Below are 22,733 nucleotides of genomic sequence, written 5' to 3' on the forward strand. Positions count from 1 at the left end.
CTACTTTATACTATATTTAAGCTCTGAAAATTTCATTACGATCGGACTATAAACACCGAAGTTATTAAAGACTATTTTGCTAGGGTGTGGGGTTGAGACAAGAAGAATTGTTGGAATTTTATAGAGAGAAGTTAGCATATTAGTAGCGGCAGGCTGGTTCCAGAGTATTCTGGTAGTCGTGCCAGTTGTATATAACTATAAATTAAGCAACAATATTTTTGGTCAAAGTCAAAGAAATATCCCATATAGACATAAGTTGAAATTTCCCATCCCCCATAACTCTGTCAAATCTCTCCCGATTTCCATGAGGTTAAGCTCTTTGTTCATGGCTGGGCCTCTAGATCAATTTGGCACCTAAGTCTGGCAAAATTTTTTTTAGTCGAAATTTATATAAAAATGGTACCCTCAAATATCCAATACACACATATGTCAAAATTCCCACCCCCATAACTCGCTTAGAATAAAACTTTTAGCAAAGTTCGCAGAACTCGTTATCAGATGGACTCTTGGGTATTTATAATTTTTTTTTTGTGAAATTGATATAGTCGCAAGGCTCTCGGTGCGTATTAGGTCATAACAACTTGTAGCTGATTCATGGCTTATCAATGAATCAATTCTGGCCATAACATGTACCCAAAATATTTACTTTTTGGCTATTTTCCGTCGTTGTTGTTGTTTTTCATTTTTCTTTTTGCGAAGACCCAGAGCAACGATTGCGTATATTCGTGTTATCTCGGGCTGATAAGATACACAAATGGGGAGTCTATCTAGATATGACAACGACTCGGTTAGTTTATAACGGCCGGAACAGCTTGAGGACAGTCGAATCGAACGACAGTAATCGACGCGTACACAAAGCGCGATAAAATATCAAAGCTAACAAAAATTTGCCAAGTGAATTTAACTAAATAAACGATCCTTGAAAACGGCTTCAAAATGGGTTGCATATCGGGAATACTTAATATCCTCATTTATATCATAAATGTTGTGTTTCTGGTGAGTTAATTACAACGTACCATAATTAACTATTTACGGAATCAAGTGAAATGTGCGAGATAATTCAACTAGATATCACGAAGTGCCTGTTAAAAATATTTGAAAAATACAAGTCCTTTTTCAAATAATACATAGCTTATTATTGGGCTTAGAACGAATTATATATAATCCAAAAGTATTTCATACGACAACCGAATAGTTTGTGCTTTAATTATCAAAGTCGTATATCTTTAATCTTAAATGATTCGAGTTTCTTTTAATTAAGCACATATTTCTCTGGTAGCTGACATATTTCGCAGTTAACAATGTTCAAATATATGTATCTGATATATATCTATATATACATATATATAGACAATTGTTGCTCATGTGCTAAGGCTCATAGGATTATTATTTGCAATTTTATATATATAGCAAGCTTTATCAGACATTATCATTGTCCGCGCCTGAGTCACTTGAATGTACACTGATTGCTTTGGTACTCTCATTAAGATACAAGCTGAGTGACATGCACAAGTGTGTGCGGCGTTATCAATGATGGATTATGCCCGCTTTGTAATAATGATAACGAAAGAGACGGCATTAATCATAATGTAACATTGTTTTTTCGATATTAGCAAGTCAACTATATCACATTATTTCATACAGGTATACAAATTTCTCTCTTTGTACACCAAAATGAAAAAATGTTTTCAAATAATATAAAGTTGCTTAGATGGCAAATTACACAATTGTATGCCAAATATGAAACCTTTTGATGCTTAGTACAATTCATGAGAATTGCGTAGAAGGGCATATATTATTATATTAAATGTTTTAAAATAAGCAGAAATAAAGTTTCTTAGAAGGCAAATTACACAATTTTAAGACAAATATGAAAGCTTCTGACGCTTAGTAGCATTCATGAGAATTGCGTAGAGGGGCAAATAAACAACTGCAAGCATCTAAGATATTCTCTATAAATCGTATTATAATAAATTTAAACTATATTCGAATAGGTTGTTGGCATATTGCTGATTGTGTTGGGCTCCATAATGCTATCCAACTTTAATCGCCTAACCGAGCTGGAGCAGCTGAGCAGTGCCAATACCATACCCGTCTGTGTGACCGTATTGGGCGTCCTGATATTCCTGGTCTCCTTCTTTGGCTGCTGCGGTATCTGGCGCCAGAGCGCCTGCTTGACAAGCACGGTGGGTTTTTTCCCGGTTTCCAATGCCAGCTCATATTTGATTGATTTTGGTTTCAATATATTTTTAGTATGCTACCCTGATGTTTTTACTTTTCGTGCTGCAATTGGTGCTCACCTGCTGGATCGCTGTGAATGGGCAGCAATTTTTGCAGGATATGAGCAAGTTGGTGACCACAATTTGGAATGAGAACAACGCGGCGAATGGCTATCCAATGGGCGCATTGGAGCTAACTTTCGACTGCTGCGGCAATCAGGGCTTTGAGGACTATAACGGTAATGTGCCCGGCACCTGTTGCGGCTACTCGAATCGCCTGCAGACCTGCCCGGCCAGCATTTACGAGACCCGCCAGGGCTGCAATCAGAAATTCTACGATTTCTGGAGCGACAACAACGACATCGTTCTATGGTCCGGACTGGGCATATGCATATACGAGCTCATTGTCTTCGTCGTAGCCGGCATGCTGGCCAACTGCATGCGTAAAGCGAATGCGGGTAGACAAGTCTACGGTTAAGTTATTCCTTAGTTAAAAAATCTGTTCGGCTTACTGAAAATCAGAAATAAAACCTTCCACTCGAGTGTTTCTTTAAGTTAAAACGGCAAAAAAAAACTGATTTTCTTTGTCGCTTACTTATTAAATTATCATATAATAAAATATATATAGAATTATAACTGATTTTTGGAGTTTGAAAGGAATAAGAAAATGAGTTTAAGTATTGTTCGTTTTTAGCTACTACTCGAGAATCTATAGAGATCAACCGGTGGACAACGGATCGAAGCTAGATTTGAGTTAAGTTATGTGAGCTTTTTTTCTACATAAGTATTTAGTATTTAGTATTTTTTTCTATGTGTCGCCCGAGAGCATGATTTATAATATGTGAGGTCTATATCTCTATATCCCTGTCAATACTTTTGTCTACGTAAGCATTTAGTATTTTATCTATGCGACGCCCGAAAGTATGATTCATAATATGTGAGCTCTACATCCCTATCAAAGCTATTTTTCCGCATAAGTACTTGGTATTTAGTATTTTTTCTATGTGTCGCCCGAAAGTATGCAAAGCTTTTTAATGCTCGCGCTCTGTTTGAATAAGCTTACCGCATTTAAAGATAAGAAAAAGCTCTTCCTTAGAACATTTTGCAATTGTTGAAATAATATTCAGTTAGTTGTCGAAACCGAAACGATTCGGATCGTAGTTAAAGCTACCCGCGAGTAATACGAAAACAGTTATTCAATATGGATTGCGGTGGGGTTTTTGTTAAATATGTGCTCTTCATATTTAATATATTGTTTGTGGTAAGTTTTAGCACTCACCCTAGAGAGGGGAACTGATACAATTTCACTTGAAATGACTAAAAACCGACTCATACAAACGGCTGGCTTATCTTATCTCAGGGAATAAGTAAAATAAACTCATGATGTTCGAATACGAGCAAAAAGCAGGCTCTTACGTGCGCGAATTATATGTTATATCTGCCCTATCTTATCTTATGTGGAGAAAAATGTGAACACACATATCGAGAAATGGCTAGGAATGTCGTGATTTTCACACATTACATGCCAATGCTGACCGTAATTATAGTAAATGAGCTGCGGCAGATGTTTCGAAACAATCGACAATTGAGCGATAACAAGAAATGAGTAATGCATGTTGTTATGACTGGACCGATGCTATTTTCAATGCATGCCCCGCCGAAATAATTGAAATGCTTACTTTATTTGTGATTGATTTGTTTTTAGATTTGCGGCATTTTGCTGATCATATTTGGTTCCCTTATGGTCTCGGAAATCAAGGACTTTTCGAGCGTTGACCAAACCTTCACTGCAAATAGTGTGGCTATAATAATACTTATCCTGGGCTGTGTCATCTTTCTGGTCTCCTTTCTGGGTTGCTGCGGTGCCATTCGCGAGAATGCCTGTGGCCTAACAACGGTAATGATGGATCCGGGAATTATTGTGATTGAAACAATATTAATTGGAATGGATTTTCATAAATTTAGTACTCGATCATCATGTTGGGTTTGTTCTTTTGCCAAATCGCACTGATCATCTATGTGTGGATAAATCATGTGCAAATACGTGAATCTCTGGATAAAGTTGTGCAAACAATTTGGGAACAGCGAAAAACCGATGGCCTCTTGATGGATACTCTGCAGAAATCCGTAAGCATTCGAAGAGCAATTACTATAGAATTATTTGCCACAAAATGACATCTTTAAAATTTCTAGTTGAAATGCTGTGGCCTGCACAAGTTTTCCGATTATGGCGTTACCTATCCTGCATCCTGCTGTGACACGCCCACAAATGGCACCTGTAGCTTAACGTCCGTCATGTTTAAGCCGGGCTGCAAGTCTGCCGTTGACTCTCTATGGGACACAAATGCCAACATTATCAAATATGCTGGTTTGGGCGTAACTGCGGTTGAGGTAACTTATGAGCATTTGTTTTTTTTACAAATTCGTTCCTCAGTGCAAAATTACTCTGCTTACAGTTGGTCGCCTTCATATTTGCATGCTGTTTGGCGAATCAGACCCGCAACAATCAGAGACGGCAAAATTTTTAATCTTATAACTAGATGCTAACCCTGCAATAACGAAATGTATCTCCTAAATTTTACGCTCTTGTAGACGGAATTATAATTTTATCATGAATTATGTATTGCATAGAAGGATACATATCCGACCCTATAGAGTATATGTATTCCGGATAAGCTCTATAATCAGAATCGGTCGAATAATGTTTTTGTGTTGCATTTCCAAATGCTAGCATATCTGCAAAGACGTAAGGCTAATGTCTACAAGGGTATTAACTCTTCGGTCTGCCGGAGATAGTCGTACTTTCTCGTTATTATATTATTATTACACATGCATTTTATAATAATATAGTATTTGCTGTACTATAAGCTTTAATGCAAACGTGTACTTTTAAATAAAAACTGCAAATGCGGTAAGGGTAATCTATGCCCATCAACTATGATATGTATTTCATGTTATTTAAATAAAAATATTCTTAAAAGAGAGAAAGCTAAATATGAACAATTAATCGCGATTAGTTTTATAAATATATCACATTTGGTTAAGTGTGCTTCATGGAATATATAAAAACAAGTAAGAGGTTCTAGTCGGGAGCTCCCGACTAGGAGATACCCTGAACCTTCTTTTTCCAACATCAAATGCATATATATATTCTATTTTATATCTCTTATTACTTACCAAAATTGCCCAAAAAACAGGATATCGATATCGATTTTTTCGATTGCTTGGAAACGGAGTAAGTTATCGATTATCGGAAACAAACTCGATCTGCGCAGGCACTAGCATCTACATCTAAAATTTCAAGTCTCTAGCTCTTATAGGTTCTGAGATCCTTGCGTTCATATATACGAACAGACGGACAGGCAGACACAGACGGACATGGCTAGATCGACTCGGCTATTAGTGCTGATCAAGAATATATATACTTTATGGGGTCGAAGATGCTTCCTTCTGCCTGTTACATACATTTAGATTTTGCACAAATACAATATACCCTTATACCCATTTTTAATGGGTTCAGGGTATGAAAAGCCATGTCGAAAACATTGCCTAAACTTGATTTACGAATACATTCGTCTCATTGTTGGCCATGCAATTTATTAACTCGATATACATTCCCCTCACACACACATACGCACACCCACTGGCCAGCTACCAGATCTAATAAATTGCCAGTTAATGTGGTCGACTTGCGCCTTGATTATGGGATGTACATTTGACTCATGTCTATATACGAATCTTGGGGTAAGATTTGGACATGAATTTTGACTAAAAAATCGGTGTTCAGATTTGAATGCCAGATTAATCTAGAGGGAAAACCACGAAGAAAAAGCCAAACTTCGTGAAAATCGGATGAGATTTCGCCGAGAAATGGGAGTGGTAATTTTTGACCCATGTCTATATACGAATCTTGGGGTAAGATTTGGACTTGAATTTCGACTAAAAAATCGGTGTTCAGATTTGAATGTCAGATTAATCTATAGGGAAAACCATGAAGAAAAAGCCAAACTTCGTGAAAATCGGATGAGATTTGGCCGAGATATGGGGGTGGTCATTTTTGACCCATGTCTATATACGAATCTTGGGGTAAGATTTGGACTTGAATTTCGACTAAAAAATCGGTGTTCAGATTTGAATGCCAGATTAATCTAGAGGGAAAACCATGAAGAAAAAGCCAAACTTCGTGAAAATCGGATGAGATTTGGCCGAGATATGGGGGTGGTCATTTTTGACCCATGTCTATATACGAATCTTGGAGTAAGATTTGGACTTGAATTTCGACTAAAAAATCGGTGTTCAGATTTGAATGTCAGATTAATCTATAGGGAAAACCATGAAGAAAAAGCCAAACTTCGTGAAAATCGGATGAGATTTGGCCGAGATATGGGGGTGGTCATTTTTGACCCATGTCTATATACGAATCTTAGGGTAAGATTTGGACATGAATTTTGACTAAAAAATCGGTGTTCAGATTTGAATGCCAGATTAATCTAGAAGGAAAACCATGAAGAAAAAGCCAAACTTCGTGAAAATCGGATGAGATTTGGCCGAGATATGGGGGTGGTCATTTTTGACCCATGTCTATAAACGAATCTTGGGGTAAGATTTGGACTTGAATTTCGACTAAAAAATCGGTGTTCAGATTTGAATGTCAGATTAATCTATAGGGAAAACCATGAAGAAAACGCCAAACTTCGTGAAAATCGGATGAGATTTGGCCGAGATATGGGGGTGGTAAATTTTTGACCCATGTCTATATACGAATCTTGGGGTAAGATTTGGACATGAATTTTGACTAAAAAATCGGTGTTCAGATTTGAATGCCAGATTAATCTAGAGGGAAAACCATGAAGAAAAAGCCAAACTTCGTGAAAATCGGATGAGATTTGGCCGAGAAATGGGAGTGGTAATTTTTGACCCATGTCTATATACGAATCTTGGGGTAAGATTTGGACATGAATTTTGACTAAAAAATCGGTGTTCAGATTTGAATGCCAGAATAATCTAGAGGGAAAACCATGAAGAAAAAGCCAAACTTCGTGAAAATCGGATGAGATTTGGCCGAGATATGGGGGTGGTAAATTTTTGACCCATGTCTATATACGAATCTTGGGGTAAGATTTGGACTTGAATTTCGACTAAAAAATCGGTGTTCAGATTTGAATGTCAGATTAATCTATAGGGAAAACCATGAAGAAAAAGCCAAACTTCGTGAAAATCGGATGAGATTTGGCCGAGATATGGGGGTGGTCATTTTTGACCCATGTCTATATACGAATCTTGGAGTAAGATTTGGACTTGAATTTCGACTAAAAAATCGGTGTTCAGATTTGAATGTCAGATTAATATATAGGGAAACCCATGAAGAAAAAGCCAAACTTCGTGAAAATCGGATGAGATTTGGCCGAGATATGGGGGTGGTCATTTTTGACCCATGTTTATAAACGAATCTTGGGGTAAGATTTGGACTTGAATTTCGACAAAAAAATCGGTGTCGAGATTTGAATGCCAGATTAATCTAGAGGGAAAACCATGAAGAAAAAGCCAAACTTCGTGAAAATCGGATGAGATTTGGCCGAGATATGGGGGTGGTCATTTTTGACCCATGTCTATAAACGAATCTTGGGGTAAGATTTGGACTTGAATTTCGACTAAAAAATCGGTGTTCAGATTTGAATGTCCGATTAATCTATAGGGAAACCCATGAAGAAAAATCCAAACTTCGTGAAAATCGGATGAGATTTGGCCGAGATATGGGGGTGGTCATTTTTGACCCATGTCTACATACGAATAAGATTACGGTAAGATTTGGACATGAATTTCGACTAAAAAATCGGTGTTCAGATTTGAATGCCAGATTAATCTAGAGGGAAAACCATGAAGAAAAAGCCAAACTTCGTGAAAATCGGATGAGATTTGGCCGAGATATGGGGTGGTCATTTTTGACCCATGTCTATAAACGAATCTTGGGGTAAGATTTGGACTTGAATTTCGACAAAAAAATCGGTGTCGAGATTTGAATGCCAGATTAATCTAGAGGGAAAACCATGAAGAAAAAGCCAAACTTCGTGAAAATCGGATGAGATTTGGCCGAGATATGGGGGTGGTCATTTTTGACCCATGTCTATAAACGAATCTTGGGGTAAGATTTGGACTTGAATTTCGACTAAAAAATCGGTGTTCAGATTTGAATGTCAGATTAATCTATAGGGAAACCCATGAAGAAAAAGCCAAACTTCGTGAAAATCGGATGAGATTTGGCCGCGATATGTGGGTGGTAATTTTTGACCCATGTCTATATACGAATCTTGGGGTAAGATTTGGACTTGAATTTCGACTAAAAAATCGGTGTTCAGATTTGAATGTCAGATTAATCTATAGGGAAACCCATGAAGAAAAAGCCAAACTTCGTGAAAATCGGATGAGATTTGGCCGAGATATGGGGGTGGTCATTTTTGACCCATGTCTACATACGAATAAGATTACGGTAAGATTTGGACATGAATTTCGACTAAAAAATCGGTGTTCAGATTTGAATGCCAGATTAATCTAGAGGGAAAACCATGAAGAAAAAGCCAAACTTCGTGAAAATCGGATGAGATTTGGCCGAGATATGGGGGTGGTCATTTTTGACCCATGTCTATAAACGAATCTTGGGGTAAGATTTGGACTTGAATTTCGACTAAAAAATCGGTGTTCAGATTTGAATGTCAGATTAATCTATAGGGAAACCCATGAAGAAAAAGCCAAACTTCGTGAAAATCGGATGAGATTTGGCCGAGATATGGGGGTGGTCATTTTTGACCCATGTCTATAAACGAATCTTGGGGTAAGATTTGGACTTGAATTTCGACTAAAAAATCGGTGTTCAGATTTGAATGTCAGATTAATCTATAGGGAAACCCATGAAGAAAAAGCCAAACTTCGTGAAAATCGGATGAGATTTGGCCGCGATATGTGGGTGGTAATTTTTGACCCATGTCTATATACGAATCTTGGGGTAAGATTTGGACTTGAATTTCGACTAAAAAATCGGTGTTCAGATTTGAATGTCAGATTAATCTATAGGGAAACCCATGAAGAAAAAGCCAAACTTCGTGAAAATCGGATGAGATTTGGCCGAGATATGGGGGTGGTCATTTTTGACCCATGTCTACATACGAATAAGATTACGGTAAGATTTGGACATGAATTTCGACTAAAAAATCGGTGTTCAGATTTGAATGCCAGATTAATCTAGAGGGAAAACCATGAAGAAAAAGCCAAACTTCGTGAAAATCGGATGAGATTTGGCCGAGATATGGGGGTGGTCATTTTTGACCCATGTCTATAAACGAATCTTGGGGTAAGATTTGGACTTGAATTTCGACAAAAAAATCGGTGTCGAGATTTGAATGCCAGATTAATCTAGAGGGAAAACCATGAAGAAAACGCCAAACTTCGTGAAAATCGGATGAGATTTGGCCGAGAAATGGGAGTGGTAATTTTTGACCCATGTCTATATACGAATCTTGGGGTAAGATTTGGACATGAATTTCGACTAAAAAATCGGTGTCGAGATTTGAATGCCAGATTAATCTAGAGGGAAAACCATGAAGAAAAAGCCAAACTTCGTGAAAATCGGATGAAATTTGGCCGCGATATGGGGGTGGTAATTTTTGACCCATGTCTATATACGAATCTTGGGGTAAGATTTGGACTTGAATTTCGACTAAAAAATCGGTGTTCAGATTTGAATGTCAGATTAATCTATAGGGAAAACCATGAAGAAAAAGCCAAACCTCGTGAGAATCGGATGAGATTTGGCCGCGATATGGGGGTGGTAAATTTTTGACCCATGTCTATATACGAATCTTGGGGTAAGATTTGGACTTGAATTTCGACTAAAAAATCGGTGTTCAGATTTGAATGTCAGATTAATCTATAGGGAAAACCATGAAGAAAAAGCCAAACTTCGTGAAAATCGGATGAGATTTGGCCGAGATATGGGGGTGGTCATTTTTACCCATGTCTACATGCGAATCTTGGGGTAAGATTTGGACTTGAATTTCGACTAAAAAATCGGTGTTCAGATTTGAATGTCAGATTAATCTATAGGGAAAATCATGACGAAAAAGCCAAACTTCGTGAAAATCGGATGAGATTTGGCCGAGATATGGGGGTGGTAAATTTTTGACCCATGTCTATAAACGAATCTTGGGGTAAGATTTGGACTTGAATTTCGACCAAATAATCGGTGTCGAGATTTGAATGTCAGATTAATCTATAGGGAAAACCATGAAGAAAAGGCCAAACTTCGTGAAAATCGGATGAGATTTGGCCGAGATACGGGGGTGGTAAATTTTTGACCCATGTCTATATACGAATCTTGGGGTAAGATTTGGACATGAATTTTGACTAAAAAATCGGTGTTCAGATTTGAATGTCAGATTAATCTATAGGGAAAACCATGAAGAAAAAGCCAAACTTCGTGAAAATCGGATGAGATTTGGCCGAAAAATGGGGGTGGTCATTTTTGACCCATGTCTATATACGAATCTTGGGGTAAGATTTGGACATGAATTTTGACTAAAAAATCGGTGTTCAGATTTGAATGCCAGATTAATCTAGAAGGAAAACCATGAAGAAAAAGCCAAACTTCGTGAAAATCGGATGAGATTTGGCCGAGATATGGGGGTGGTCATTTTTGACCCATGTCTATAAACGAATCTTGGGGTAAGATTTGGACATGCATTTCGACTAAATAATCGGTGTTCAGATTTGAATGCCAGATTAATCTAGAAGGAAAACCATGAAGAAAAATCCTATATCATATATTTGTTCTATTTTAGAAGCTATATGTCAAGTTTGGTGACTCTAGCTCTTATTATTTACCAAAACTGCCCAAAAAACAGGATATCGATATCGATTTTGATCGATTGCTTGGAAACGGAGTAAGTTATCGATTATCGGAAACAAACTCGATCTGCGCGGGAACTAGGAGCACCTACATCAAGTCTCTAGCTCTTATAGGTTCTGAGATCCTTGCGTTCATACATACGGACGGACGGACGGACAGACAGACGGACATGGCTAGATCGACTCGGCTATTGCTGCTGATCAAGAATATATATACTTTATGGGGTCGGAGATACTTCCTTCTGCCTGTTACATACATTTGGATTTCGCACAAATAATAATTTAATGGGTTCAGGTTATAAAAACTAATTTTTCACTGCACGACTTTTGATTGGGGTTTCCCAATCAATCTTATCGCAAATAAGACAGGACGCCACGATCGAATGGGACCACATCCGTCATTCACAGATATGCCAAATAATAATATTTTTTGGTATTTAGGGGTGTGAATTATTATTATTTTTACTAGGCATTTATTTTGAAAATGAATGTATACGATTAATTATGATATATTATTTTTATAGTAAAGCAGTATTTTTTTTGCATTTCCCTAAACCAGAATTAAAATATCTACAGCAGATTTTAATAGTTACCACAGTTTGGTCACACTGTAAACCAGTTTTGCGTCGTTGCTTTTGTGTTAGTCGAGTCAAATCAAAAACAGTTTTTCGCCGAGTCGGACGTGCCGTGAGCGTGTTACTTGAATAAAAATATAATATAAAGTAAAAAATCAGAAAAGGTAATGTTTAATAAGTATTAAAGGCCAATGTGCACTTAAGCGAATAAGTGAATGCGCTGTGTACATATACACACATACATATGTATTTGCTGATTTGCTTCTGCTTCATTTGCCTGAGATGCTGCAGCGGCAGCTGCTCGAAAGAAGATGCATGTGAAAGTGGTGGAAAACGGAAAGTGCGAAAGCACATTCAAAATAAAGACGACGCACTTACAAACTCAGCTACTCAGTGAAGATAAATATATGAAAGATGCAAATTAAATGATAGTGTATGGCAATGCGAGTGCAGTGAACTTTTCATTTTGGGTTTTCCTGTCAATATATGTTCTTGAGAGGTTTTCCACTATTGAAACTGTTGTTGTTGTTGTTGTTGTGGTTGCTAAGACAACCCATAAGAATGACGAAGAATGGAAATTACGGCGTAAACACGTCTCAAGGCGCAAAAGTTGAACTTCAATGTTTAATTAGCAAGCATTCTTTTTAATTGCTGCTAACCATGACGCATTTATAAATAATTAAAAGAATAAAGCACCGAAACATGAGTTCAAATGTCCGATTTAAAAAAAAATTGAATCGGCTTGCTAACACGTTTGCCTTTATTGTTCATAAAAATTTGTTTTTTTTTTTACGATAGCCGAACCGGTTTTAGGGGTTAAGTATGAACATTAAATGTGTGACCAGTAAGGAAAAATAAAGTTAAGTAGAAGAACGCCTGTAACAAATATCGCAATTGCTATCGTATAATCAGTGTGGCCAACTCAGCAGTTTTGTAGCTAGATTTGGCTATTTTCAGAGGTAGTCTGCCAGAAACCGTTGAAATTGGCAGGCGTCTGCAATTTTGGCTAAATAGGCATTGGCTTCAATTTAGCTATTTTTAGCTATTTTCAACATTGAATTCAGCTGTATATTAGCTTGGAATTAATTATATTTGGTATTTCGTAAATGGGCAGATATATAAAACAAAATAGCTGAGGGGCACACAAAAAGTGGGAAAGCACACATAATACGATATCTAGATATCGTTTTTTGCAACTCAAAAGCAAAACAAATCAAATAAATTTGTGCCATGAAAGAAAAGCAATAAATAAATACAAAACAAGTTTATATTTGTAGCTCAAATTTCCACTAAATGAACACTCGGCTGCATAAAATTAATTAACTGTATCGCATACAAATACAAATCATTTAAATCGTATTCATATTGCGTAATGGCATCCATTTTCGATATGCATTTGCATAATTCGAACTTGTTTGTTTTAATGTTTAAATAAATAACTACTACTAAATGACTTTCCTTTCATGCATTTCAGGAAGCAATAACTACAATAAAATGGATTGTGGAACGTCTATGGTTAAATATATACTCTTCGTATTCAATACCATTGTGTCGGTAAGTAAATGATATAAATGATAGAGAGACGATATCGAAATTCCCCTTGTTAAGCTTAGTTCAATGGAAATATAGATTTCATAAGAGTACTTGTCAATTGCCAATTACTCTATTCGTAGAATCGCAAGTGTTTTGAACTGTGAATTCCATGCGGATGGCAGTTGCAAGCTCGCGAAGCTAACTAGTCTGTATACCCTGGAAATTGATTAGGACAGAGTTAAATGGATTTATGGAGATGTTAACAGCTTAAGTAAACCTCGACAAAGTTAAGGATATGCGACCCTATCTCTATGCTCGTTTGTAGAAAGGCAAAAGGATCGCAGATACAGCGTATCTTCTATTCGGCCACTTTTTGTTGGAAGCACTCTTGTTTTCTAGTTCGCTTTATGTCAGCCTCGTTCTTGGCATGGCTTGTTTTGTGGCTATGACATCATCGTTTTTATATAATATATACGCAATTATGTGTGTGTATTCAGCTTCCCAGCAGAGGCGCACACGCACAAGCATACGCGCACATTTGTATCTGAATCTGTATCTGTAGCCGTATCTGAATGTGGCGAGTCGAGCTGCTGCTGCTGCTGCTCTGAGATGTAGGCATAGCTTAATCAATTTCAGTTTTTATGAGAATTTCTTGGCTTTTGCTTTGTTTGCTTATTTTCATAAGCTACTATATACAGCAGAGCCGCAGATTTGTTTAGATCTGAGCTTGTATATTTATTTAAAATCCAGCGTTTAATTTAATTTGCCCAGAATTCGACGGCGCATGATGTCATATGTTTATTCTCAAATGAATCAGTTTCCAGGCAATGCAACTCGTGTCTCATCAGCTTTGTGATAAGATGAACTACACACACACAAGTTCAATAATTGACAGCAATAACAGGGCAACCGACGTGCTTCTTCGATCAGCAGATGCATGAGTCAACTACACCAGAGACCTTATACAAAAGTATCTAGCTACGCATTTGAAATATAAATAAGTATGGCAAATATTTGTGCGCATACAAATGGCAATAAAAACACACCCTAAAACCAAATAATCGCTCAACTCAAATATAGTTATGCATTATGTAAATATATATATTTACTTCAAGTATTAACCATCGTTGCCCAGATCTTCGAACGTGTTGATCATGTTCCGAAAGGGGGTGGCGACAGGAAGCAGATGTCTGTAAGGCGAATGCATTTTCTGAAAAGTGTGAAACACCTTTCCGATGCGCTTTCTAACAATATCAATTTGATAGAATGCAAAACAACAAACGATTCCGAAAGATTGCATCACAATAGATAATTACTGTGAAAAGCCCGGCTTGCCAGCCCTCACGGCTTGGTCAGTGCGTTGATCATCAATCAGTCAGTCCGTCAGTCAGTAAGTCAGTCCGTCAGTCATTCAATCACAGCAAATATATGTGGATATTCGCACGTATATTTCTGTTAGCAATTTTGAAAGCTCGCTAAATTGACGCCCCTGTGAATCAGAAGAAAAAAAACAGAAAAAAAGAAACATGAATACGTCGACAATCTCAACAAGTTAATAAATAAATAAGTCTGCAAAAAAAAAAAAAACAGAAAAAAATAAAAACTTGTTGCATTGCCCAGCAACTGGTGGAAAGAGCAAGCACACGTTATTTACATAGTTCACATTTACACGTGCAGCACAGCGGCTCAGGTATACACACACACACACACATGCACACACACATAAATGTGTATATACACACAGATACACATCTGAATCAGACGTCGTGTTTGTGCGCAAGTGAGTCTGTGTGCGTTTGGGGGTGTGTGTGTGTGTGTGTACATCTGTGTGTGCGTTTGGGTGTGTGTGTGTGTGTGTGTGTGTGTACATAACACACTTGACAGTTAAGGCAAGCAAATTAACAGGCCACAGCAAAAAGCCGCCTTTGAGCGTCGCTCGGCCAGACAAAGAAAAAAAGCCAACAAAAAAAAATAAAAAATAAAATCATTTGTTTAAGCCGAAATTTTAATACACTTGTCTGCCAAAAATTTAAAAAATTCAATCGAAAAAATTAAATAAAAATCAAATATATTTTTAATATAACTATTAAAGCTATAATTATTATATATCCAAATAAACTGGCCATATATTTTGCCGACACCTTGGAAATAATATAATTTTTTCCCCAATATATCTGTTAAATGTTATAGAGAAAAATTCGCTTAGTTCTAAAAATGCATCAGGCTGCAAATGCGTTGAGAACTAAGTTCAAATAGTTTTAGATACGTTCATCAATAACATTGTAGCTAATGGCATTTCTGACATTTTTGACCTCAATTGATGCGCTTCACACTTCCTGGCAAAGTGACAATACCCTTTGTTAGTGTATGAACGACAAAAAACAACGCAACGCTCGAGAAAGCAACAAAACATTGTGCAATTCGCTTGGTTAAATACAAAAGGGAAACAACAGATACAGATACAGCTACAGGTACGTGTTCATGTATAGATACATGTGCATGTATTGGTACACACACACACACACACACACACACGCACAGTCAATGTGTATATGTTGGCGTGTATTTTACCCCGATTCATGCAATCATTGGGAGTTTTTATATATTTTTTTTGTATTCTCGACACGTCTGACTTTTGAGAATCAAATGCGAGTTAGAATGTTGGCTGCAGCCAGCTAATGACAAACTCGTCTTGGTTTTAGATGTTCTATATAGACATATATGTCAAATGGTTTTAGATGTTCTATATAGACATATATGTCGGATATGTGATGTTGATTTGTGTGCCTTGACAAGAATAATGTGTTATCTTCAAGCAGCTAAAAATCTTGAAATCTTAAAGCAACATAATTGAAGCTTATTAAAGTAAATAAAACTTGTTCTATGCTTTGTATAGAGATGTATAGATACAAAGATAGATATATAGATCGATAGATGACGCTAAAGATAGATCGGATATATAGAGAAATAGATAGATATATAGATAGATAGATAAATATATGATGAATAGATAGATATTTAGATAGAAAGATAGATATATGATAAATAGAAAGATATATAGATAGATATATGATGGATAGGTAGATAGACAGATAGAGAGATGATTTCATATAAAGATAGATAGATATATATATATATATAGATAGAAATATGATGGATAGATAGATAGATATATAGAAAGATATACATATATATACATTGATAGAAGTAATATGTATAGATACAAATCATAGAGTATTTTTTAACCTTTAATAATTTAAGATTAATTTCAAATAATTTAGTTAATAACAGGGCAAAAGCGGGCTTTAAAATTGCTTCGTTAATCGAATGCAACAAATAATTATATAGACTGCCTGACAAATCTGATCAGAACAAGTGAATGTCAATGTTAATGTTATCTATAACAAATGCAAAAGTAATGCAGCTCGAAATAGTTTAAACATTGAGTTAATTAATGTATAATTAACTATTTTCCGAATGCAGTTTCCTTCCTTCCTTAACCAAACATATATTACTGGAGTTGTAAATTAAGCTTTGACCAAAAGCAGCTGCCAAGAATATTCTGTTTACATTTCATATTTTTCCTGAAAAAAAAAGACAAACAAACATTCTGCATTCCTGAATCTCAGCTTTTTGCACAAACAATCCGACTTGGCAACTCGGAATGCCTTGGCAAAAAAAAAAAAACAACTTGAACCAAAATTTGCTGTGTAATTTACTTTTGCAGCTTTTATATTTTATTGCTACGTTTGCCATTTTAGAAGTTTTTCTTGTTGTTGTTGTTGTTCTGTGTCGTGTCGTGTTTTTGAGCTATAAATACGTGTTGGGTGTAATTATTTTTTTCAAAATTGAGATACGCTTTCAATCAAAATGTCGCATGTTCTTTTTTGTTCTATTTGAGGGGGGGCAAGCCACATCACGCATACGTCCTGTTGCACAAGCGCTGACAGCAGCTTCTACTTGTCTACGACTCTATCTCGCTGCTCACTTGTTGTTCGACTGTGATAACTGCCAGTTACAAGCGATAGACAGACAAACAGACAGACAGACTGACTACAAATACGGCGCCGCATGGTCGGGCCGCAATTTTGGGTGTGGTTCCTCACACATAGAGAGAGCAGAGAAATTCTATTCTCTCTCGGCGTGCGTATTTATTTATTGCAATTGATGGGCAGCCAAATAACTTTAAATATATGCTTCGAGGGTTGTTGCACGAACTGCCACCGATATTAATAAAATGAGCTCAGAGTTTCAGTTCATTCATGTATACCCTGTAGTCAGGCATATGAGCAGAAGGGGGCTATAATGAAGCTGTGTACTGAGCAGAAGAGGGCTAAAATGATTACGAAAGTTGGTGAGAGTTAAACTCTATGAAAGTCGTATAGTTAGAGTATCTCTCAGTCGGATACAATTCTTGTTGTTTGCCGAGGGTTGACAATAAACAGGTCCAAAATGATAACACAAACTATTTGTATTGGTAAGAGTTAAACTCCATAACAGTCTTATAGTTAGAGTATCCCCCAGTCGGATACAATTCCTGTTGTTTGCCCCGGGGTTGACAATAAACAGCTTATGACCCTTGTCTCTGGTGCTTCAACATATTTGCATTTGAGTAATATTTGGGAGACTCATGACGTCATGAGGCCACAAAAAAAATTCAACTTTCAATTGAGAAAACTCTTCACGAGCAGAGATTCATAATATACACACAGATAATATATATATATATATATTATGCTATATCTGTGCATTCGAGGTATTCGTCATCTGGCTGAGCTATTTGCACGTGATGTTTACATTAGGAGCAACGCTTTTGTTTTCTGTAAAAGTGGAACAATAAACGTCTTGAATAGCCGAATGCTGTTTTTGTACCGACTATTTGGGTCAATTTGGACACACGTTCTTAGCTTATGACAATGCTTCAGATCCATTCAGAAATTGGATTAAGTTCAACGAGAGACGCCCCCACAAAGTGCCAAATGAAGCAGCCCACACGGAGACAGCTCCCAGCGAAAGTGCTCCAGACGCAATTAGTCACAGGCCATGAAAAATTCATGTCGAAATAACTTTTTATTGTTTAAGCATTGTGAGGCCAACAAATCCGGCATTTAAGTGCATTAGCAAAAATTGTGAGTCGATATTTGTGGCGCTTGCTTTAGCTTGCATTTGCATACGCTCATTCAGCTATGCTTGTTCTTTGAGGTACAGGGTATACGAGAGAGACAGAGAGCTAAATATACATAAATAAACATGCCAAACGTGTGCATAATGAAATCAAGTAAATTCAATTAATTGGCGAACAATTGTTGCGGCTTGCACTTGATGCGATGCCCGTACGTATAGAAAAATTGCTGAGCAAAAAGCATTTTCTGCGGGGAAGTTTCACAATTTGCATAAACTTGACGTAAATTGTTTTGCACCTTGAACTTTAGGGCGTGTTTTCCAGCTGTACATACATATTATGTGTATACATAAGATGAGGCTTATCTAATCAGCGGGGCTTAGCCTTGTGGCACGGTGCGTATGCTTGATGCGATTTGCTTAGCCAAACAAAACTGGGCTAGCTTACGAGACGCCGCCTGCCCAAATATTTGCAGATAGCAAAGTATATATATATATATATATATATATGTGTGTGTACTATTTAATTAGATCTGTTTTAATTCCGCTAGTTAGCTGGCTTGCATTACGTAAGCGGCGTTGCGCCTGTTAATTTTAATAGCCATTAGCCACGTACTTTGGCCCTATCCCTAAGGTCAGCGCTGCTTTGGGGCAACCGCAGTTGTAATTAAGAATTTGTATAATTTATCTTTGGCATGCCAAATGTCGCCCGCCGCTCCACACTCACATTCGCTCTCCTTCAATTAAGCATAATTAGCGCTATGTTATTTTCAACTATCAACTGCAACTGCAATTGCAACCGTCGACTGTCGACTGTCGAGTGTCGAGTGTTGAATTTTATTGCAGCTTTTGACTTACGTAATGGCCTGCGGCCGACTGTTCCACTTATGGCATCTACCATATAAAGTTGAACCAACTTTACTTACGATATCTTTTATAGCTCGTTGAAGTGATTCACTCGCGACTTTTTTGTGTGCAACCGGATGTTTAGCACCGGAAGCAAACCCGCAAATTTGTTATCAACAGCAAGAAATGTGGCATATATAAATATATGACAGATTAGACTGCAGGCAAACTTGAAAAATGCACCAAATAAACCCTGGCTTTGTTTTAGTGTACTTATTAAATCTATGGAATGATTAAGCCCTAACCATGACGAAGTTTCTATACCTTGGCACACGTATTAAACCCCCTCCATAACCATTGTTGAATACTTGTTGATTTGCTGCTCTTGTTCCATTCCAGATTATTGGCATTTTGGGCATTGTCTATGGCGTGCTCATACTGCAGAGCATTGGCACCATCGAGGTCAATGGCCAGGTCGGCTTCCCGCCGCAGGCAGCACTGCCGATCATCATGATCACCCTCGGCTCGATTGTGGTGTTCATCTCGTTCCTGGGCTGTTGCGGCGCCATACGCGAATCTGTGTGCATGACCATGAGCTATGCCGTTTGCCTGCTGGTTCTGCTCATACTCCAGTTGACAGTCGTTGTGCTCCTGTTTACCAACAAGGATAAGCTCGATAATGCCATGGGTGAGGTGATCGACAAGGTCTGGGATAACCGCGAGACACGCGAAGGTGGTGTCTTCGATGCCATACAGAAATCGGTATGTACCAATTACTTGCAAAGTCCACTCGTGTCAACTGTTTTAACATTTGTTCCTTTTCAGCTGCACTGCTGCGGTCGCATGGGCCCCCAGGACTATGTAGGAAGCGTGCTAACCTCGGGCTTGCCGTCCAGCTGCTGTGACGGCAGCTGCGTTAACCCATTGAACATTTATGGCGGTTGCCGCGAGAAGTTCGTTGATTTGATGTCTGGCAGCTCCGAGAAGGCCAAGTATGTTGGCATCGGTCTGATTGTGGTCGAGGTGAGTTCTTGTCTCTTCTTAATATCTGTGAAATTTTGTATATAAATACGTACATTTTTATTGCAGCTGGTTGGCTTCATCTTCGCCTGCTGCCTGGCCAATAATGTGCGCAACTACAAGCGCCGCAATGGCTACTAAATCGAACAGCAGCACACCACATAAATACACACACGCACACCATACATACCAACAACAACAACAACACACACACACACACACATTCGCATTAACTCTTTAATATGTATTGTCGTAGAACGCACACGAACTAAAACAAATTTGGAAAATGTTCGGTATATATTTGAAGTAAACCATTTGGTTGCAAAAATATTTAAGTTATTTGTTTAAAATACGGAACAGAAGGAAATACTTTTCAAAAACGAAGAAAGCGAATAAATATGTATACCTAGTGTAAGACGCTTAAATGTTGTTTAATCATCGCTTTCGTATTTAATTGCTCTTTAAAAAAAAAAAAAAAAACAAGAAAAAACAAAAACAAACGAATCCAAAGTCGTTGTACAAATAATAAACAAAACACTGCTAAACAGCAAATTGACACAAATACAACGAAGAGCAAATCTCAATGTTACAATTACAAATTATTGTTTTCATTTTTATAAATTTATACGTACATATATACTATGTAGTGTTAAAGCCTTATGCTATACTTGTACCAGTTGGCTAAAACAAGTGTCCAAATGAATATATATATATGTATATATATATATAAATATAAATATATGTATACATTAAAAGCTGTTCATCATATTACATGTACATTTGAATCTCTTGAAGTTTTAATAACATTTGAATTAAATGCGCTAAACCACAAAAAAAAAACAACAACTCGAATTGCAAACAACGTGAATGAATTAAAGCATTTAAAACGTATTTATATACATAAATATACAAAAATAATAAACCAAAAAAAAAAAAGAAATAAAAAACCGAAACACATATTATCCGTGTTTGTATTTTTAATTATATGGAAGCCTTGTGGATACCCTTACCCATGACACGCACTGTACCCAATTGCCATGCAAATTGTTCTCGAAGTGCAGCGGCAGCTTTTGTTGTGCCCCCAGCCGTTGACATGGCAGCAACAGTTTTGACCTTCCGTTGCTTAAACATTGTGTTTACCAAGCAATTGACATATATATCTAGCTTTGCGATAAGTTTATTGTGTATTCATTTCGGGTGGCAGCCTTCGGGGGTCGTGCACATATGTGCACATACATATTTCTGGGCTTTTTCCGCTCGCAATTACTTGGTCAAAACTGAAACGATTTCTATAAGAGGAACACTATGCTGTACGTAAGGTTTGAGCGCTATCTTAATTTTGGATTAAAATATCTGTGGGTTGAGTCAATGGGCTTGGCTCACAGATCACGAAGCTTGGGCATCGAATCCCCGGAAAGTTGGCAGACGAAATAATTGTAAGATATGTAGAAGGTTTATTTTTGTCAAATTGTGCGATTATATAATGTTATTGACACACTTAAATCGCCAATGATTAGGGATCGAACTTCCGTTAAGTCGGAAGATATTAATATATAATAAACTTGGATGGTTTCTGTTAACGGCACATTTTGATCTCCCCCGTGAAATCGGGAGACATTAATTAAATTAAGATAATTAATTTTTATTTTCACTAGAATATCTTTAAACGAACTGTTCGATATTGGGCATGATTTGATCTACAAAGATTAGGGATCCAAGTTCCTAGAACTCGGGAGACATAGATATGCATAAATTAAATTAAGATAGGGTATTTTATAAAGCGTATCTGTTATCGAAATGTTCTAATTTTCTGACGCCACACTTTGATCTCTAACAATTACTATAATGCCTTTAATCCATCAAGTGGGCAAGGTATATATTATATCTCGGAGCATTTGCTCTTCTTGAGTATTATTTGATTAGTGCTAAGCATACAATGGGTGCAGCACGGGTTTGTATTCTATTCACGGCTCTGTTTGTGGCTGCGGGCACAAGTTTTTTGCAGAGCTTCTTTATGTTTTCAACAGTAGATTGTCTGCTTGGACTCAGAGGTGTGTATATATATTAAATATAAAATTATAGAAAATAAGCTCAACTTCTGCTGTTTGCCAGATGAAAAGATGTTGATAATACTTATTATGGTCATCAATTGCATACTGCTAGTGCACGGCTGGGCTGGACAGCTCTTGGCCGGCAAAAAATGCCAGGTTCCCATTTGAAATGTGAATTGTATACTCTATAATTTAAATATCAATTTGGTTGCAGGTTCAGTGTGTAATCAGCATATGGCTGGTATTTTCCATGTGCTTCATATACGGCTTTCTATATATTTTGCTTATATCTGGCGACGGTACGAAGGCGCTCACAATCTTGATATTGAGTATGTTAATTAATTAATTAAGCTGTTCATTAATTTACTAATTAATCTTTAGTTATATTTCTGCGCGCCTTCAAAACAGTTTATGACTACGAGAAAGAGTTTCTCAATGGCAATGAATGCAACAAATTGAACGAGTCCGTA

The 22,733-nt window shown here is 37.1% G+C and overlaps 3 protein-coding genes across 3 annotated transcripts; all 3 read left to right on the forward strand.

Annotated features, from left to right (window-relative positions):
- Positions 1-821: 821 nt before the first annotated feature.
- LOC115762259 (23 kDa integral membrane protein) lies at positions 822-2,792 on the forward strand. Its single transcript, XM_030704415.1, has 3 exons — positions 822-996; positions 1,995-2,186; positions 2,254-2,792. The coding sequence occupies exons 1-3, from the start codon at positions 937-939 to the stop codon at positions 2,695-2,697; spliced, it is 696 nt and encodes a 231-aa protein (XP_030560275.1). The 5' UTR covers positions 822-936; the 3' UTR covers positions 2,698-2,792.
- Positions 2,793-3,365: 573 nt separating this feature from the next.
- Positions 3,366-5,157, forward strand: LOC115762121 (CD63 antigen). Its single transcript, XM_030704226.1, has 5 exons — positions 3,366-3,480; positions 3,925-4,116; positions 4,185-4,346; positions 4,413-4,610; positions 4,676-5,157. Exons 1-5 carry the CDS (start codon positions 3,421-3,423, stop codon positions 4,745-4,747), a joined length of 684 nt encoding a protein of 227 aa, XP_030560086.1. The 5' UTR covers positions 3,366-3,420; the 3' UTR covers positions 4,748-5,157.
- Positions 5,158-11,765: 6,608 nt separating this feature from the next.
- On the forward strand, positions 11,766-21,052 carry LOC115762120 (23 kDa integral membrane protein). The gene is made up of 5 exons (XM_030704225.1): positions 11,766-11,856; positions 13,167-13,246; positions 19,592-19,954; positions 20,018-20,215; positions 20,282-21,052. Exons 2-5 carry the CDS (start codon positions 13,187-13,189, stop codon positions 20,351-20,353), a joined length of 693 nt encoding a protein of 230 aa, XP_030560085.1. The 5' UTR covers positions 11,766-11,856; positions 13,167-13,186; the 3' UTR covers positions 20,354-21,052.
- The last annotated feature ends 1,681 nt before the right edge of the window (positions 21,053-22,733 follow it).

Source organism: Drosophila novamexicana, unplaced genomic scaffold, assembly GCF_003285875.2.
Source record: "Drosophila novamexicana strain 15010-1031.04,08,12 unplaced genomic scaffold, DnovRS2.1 tig00000564-arrow-pilon, whole genome shotgun sequence".
In the NCBI taxonomy this organism is placed as follows: domain Eukaryota; kingdom Metazoa; phylum Arthropoda; class Insecta; order Diptera; family Drosophilidae; genus Drosophila; species Drosophila novamexicana.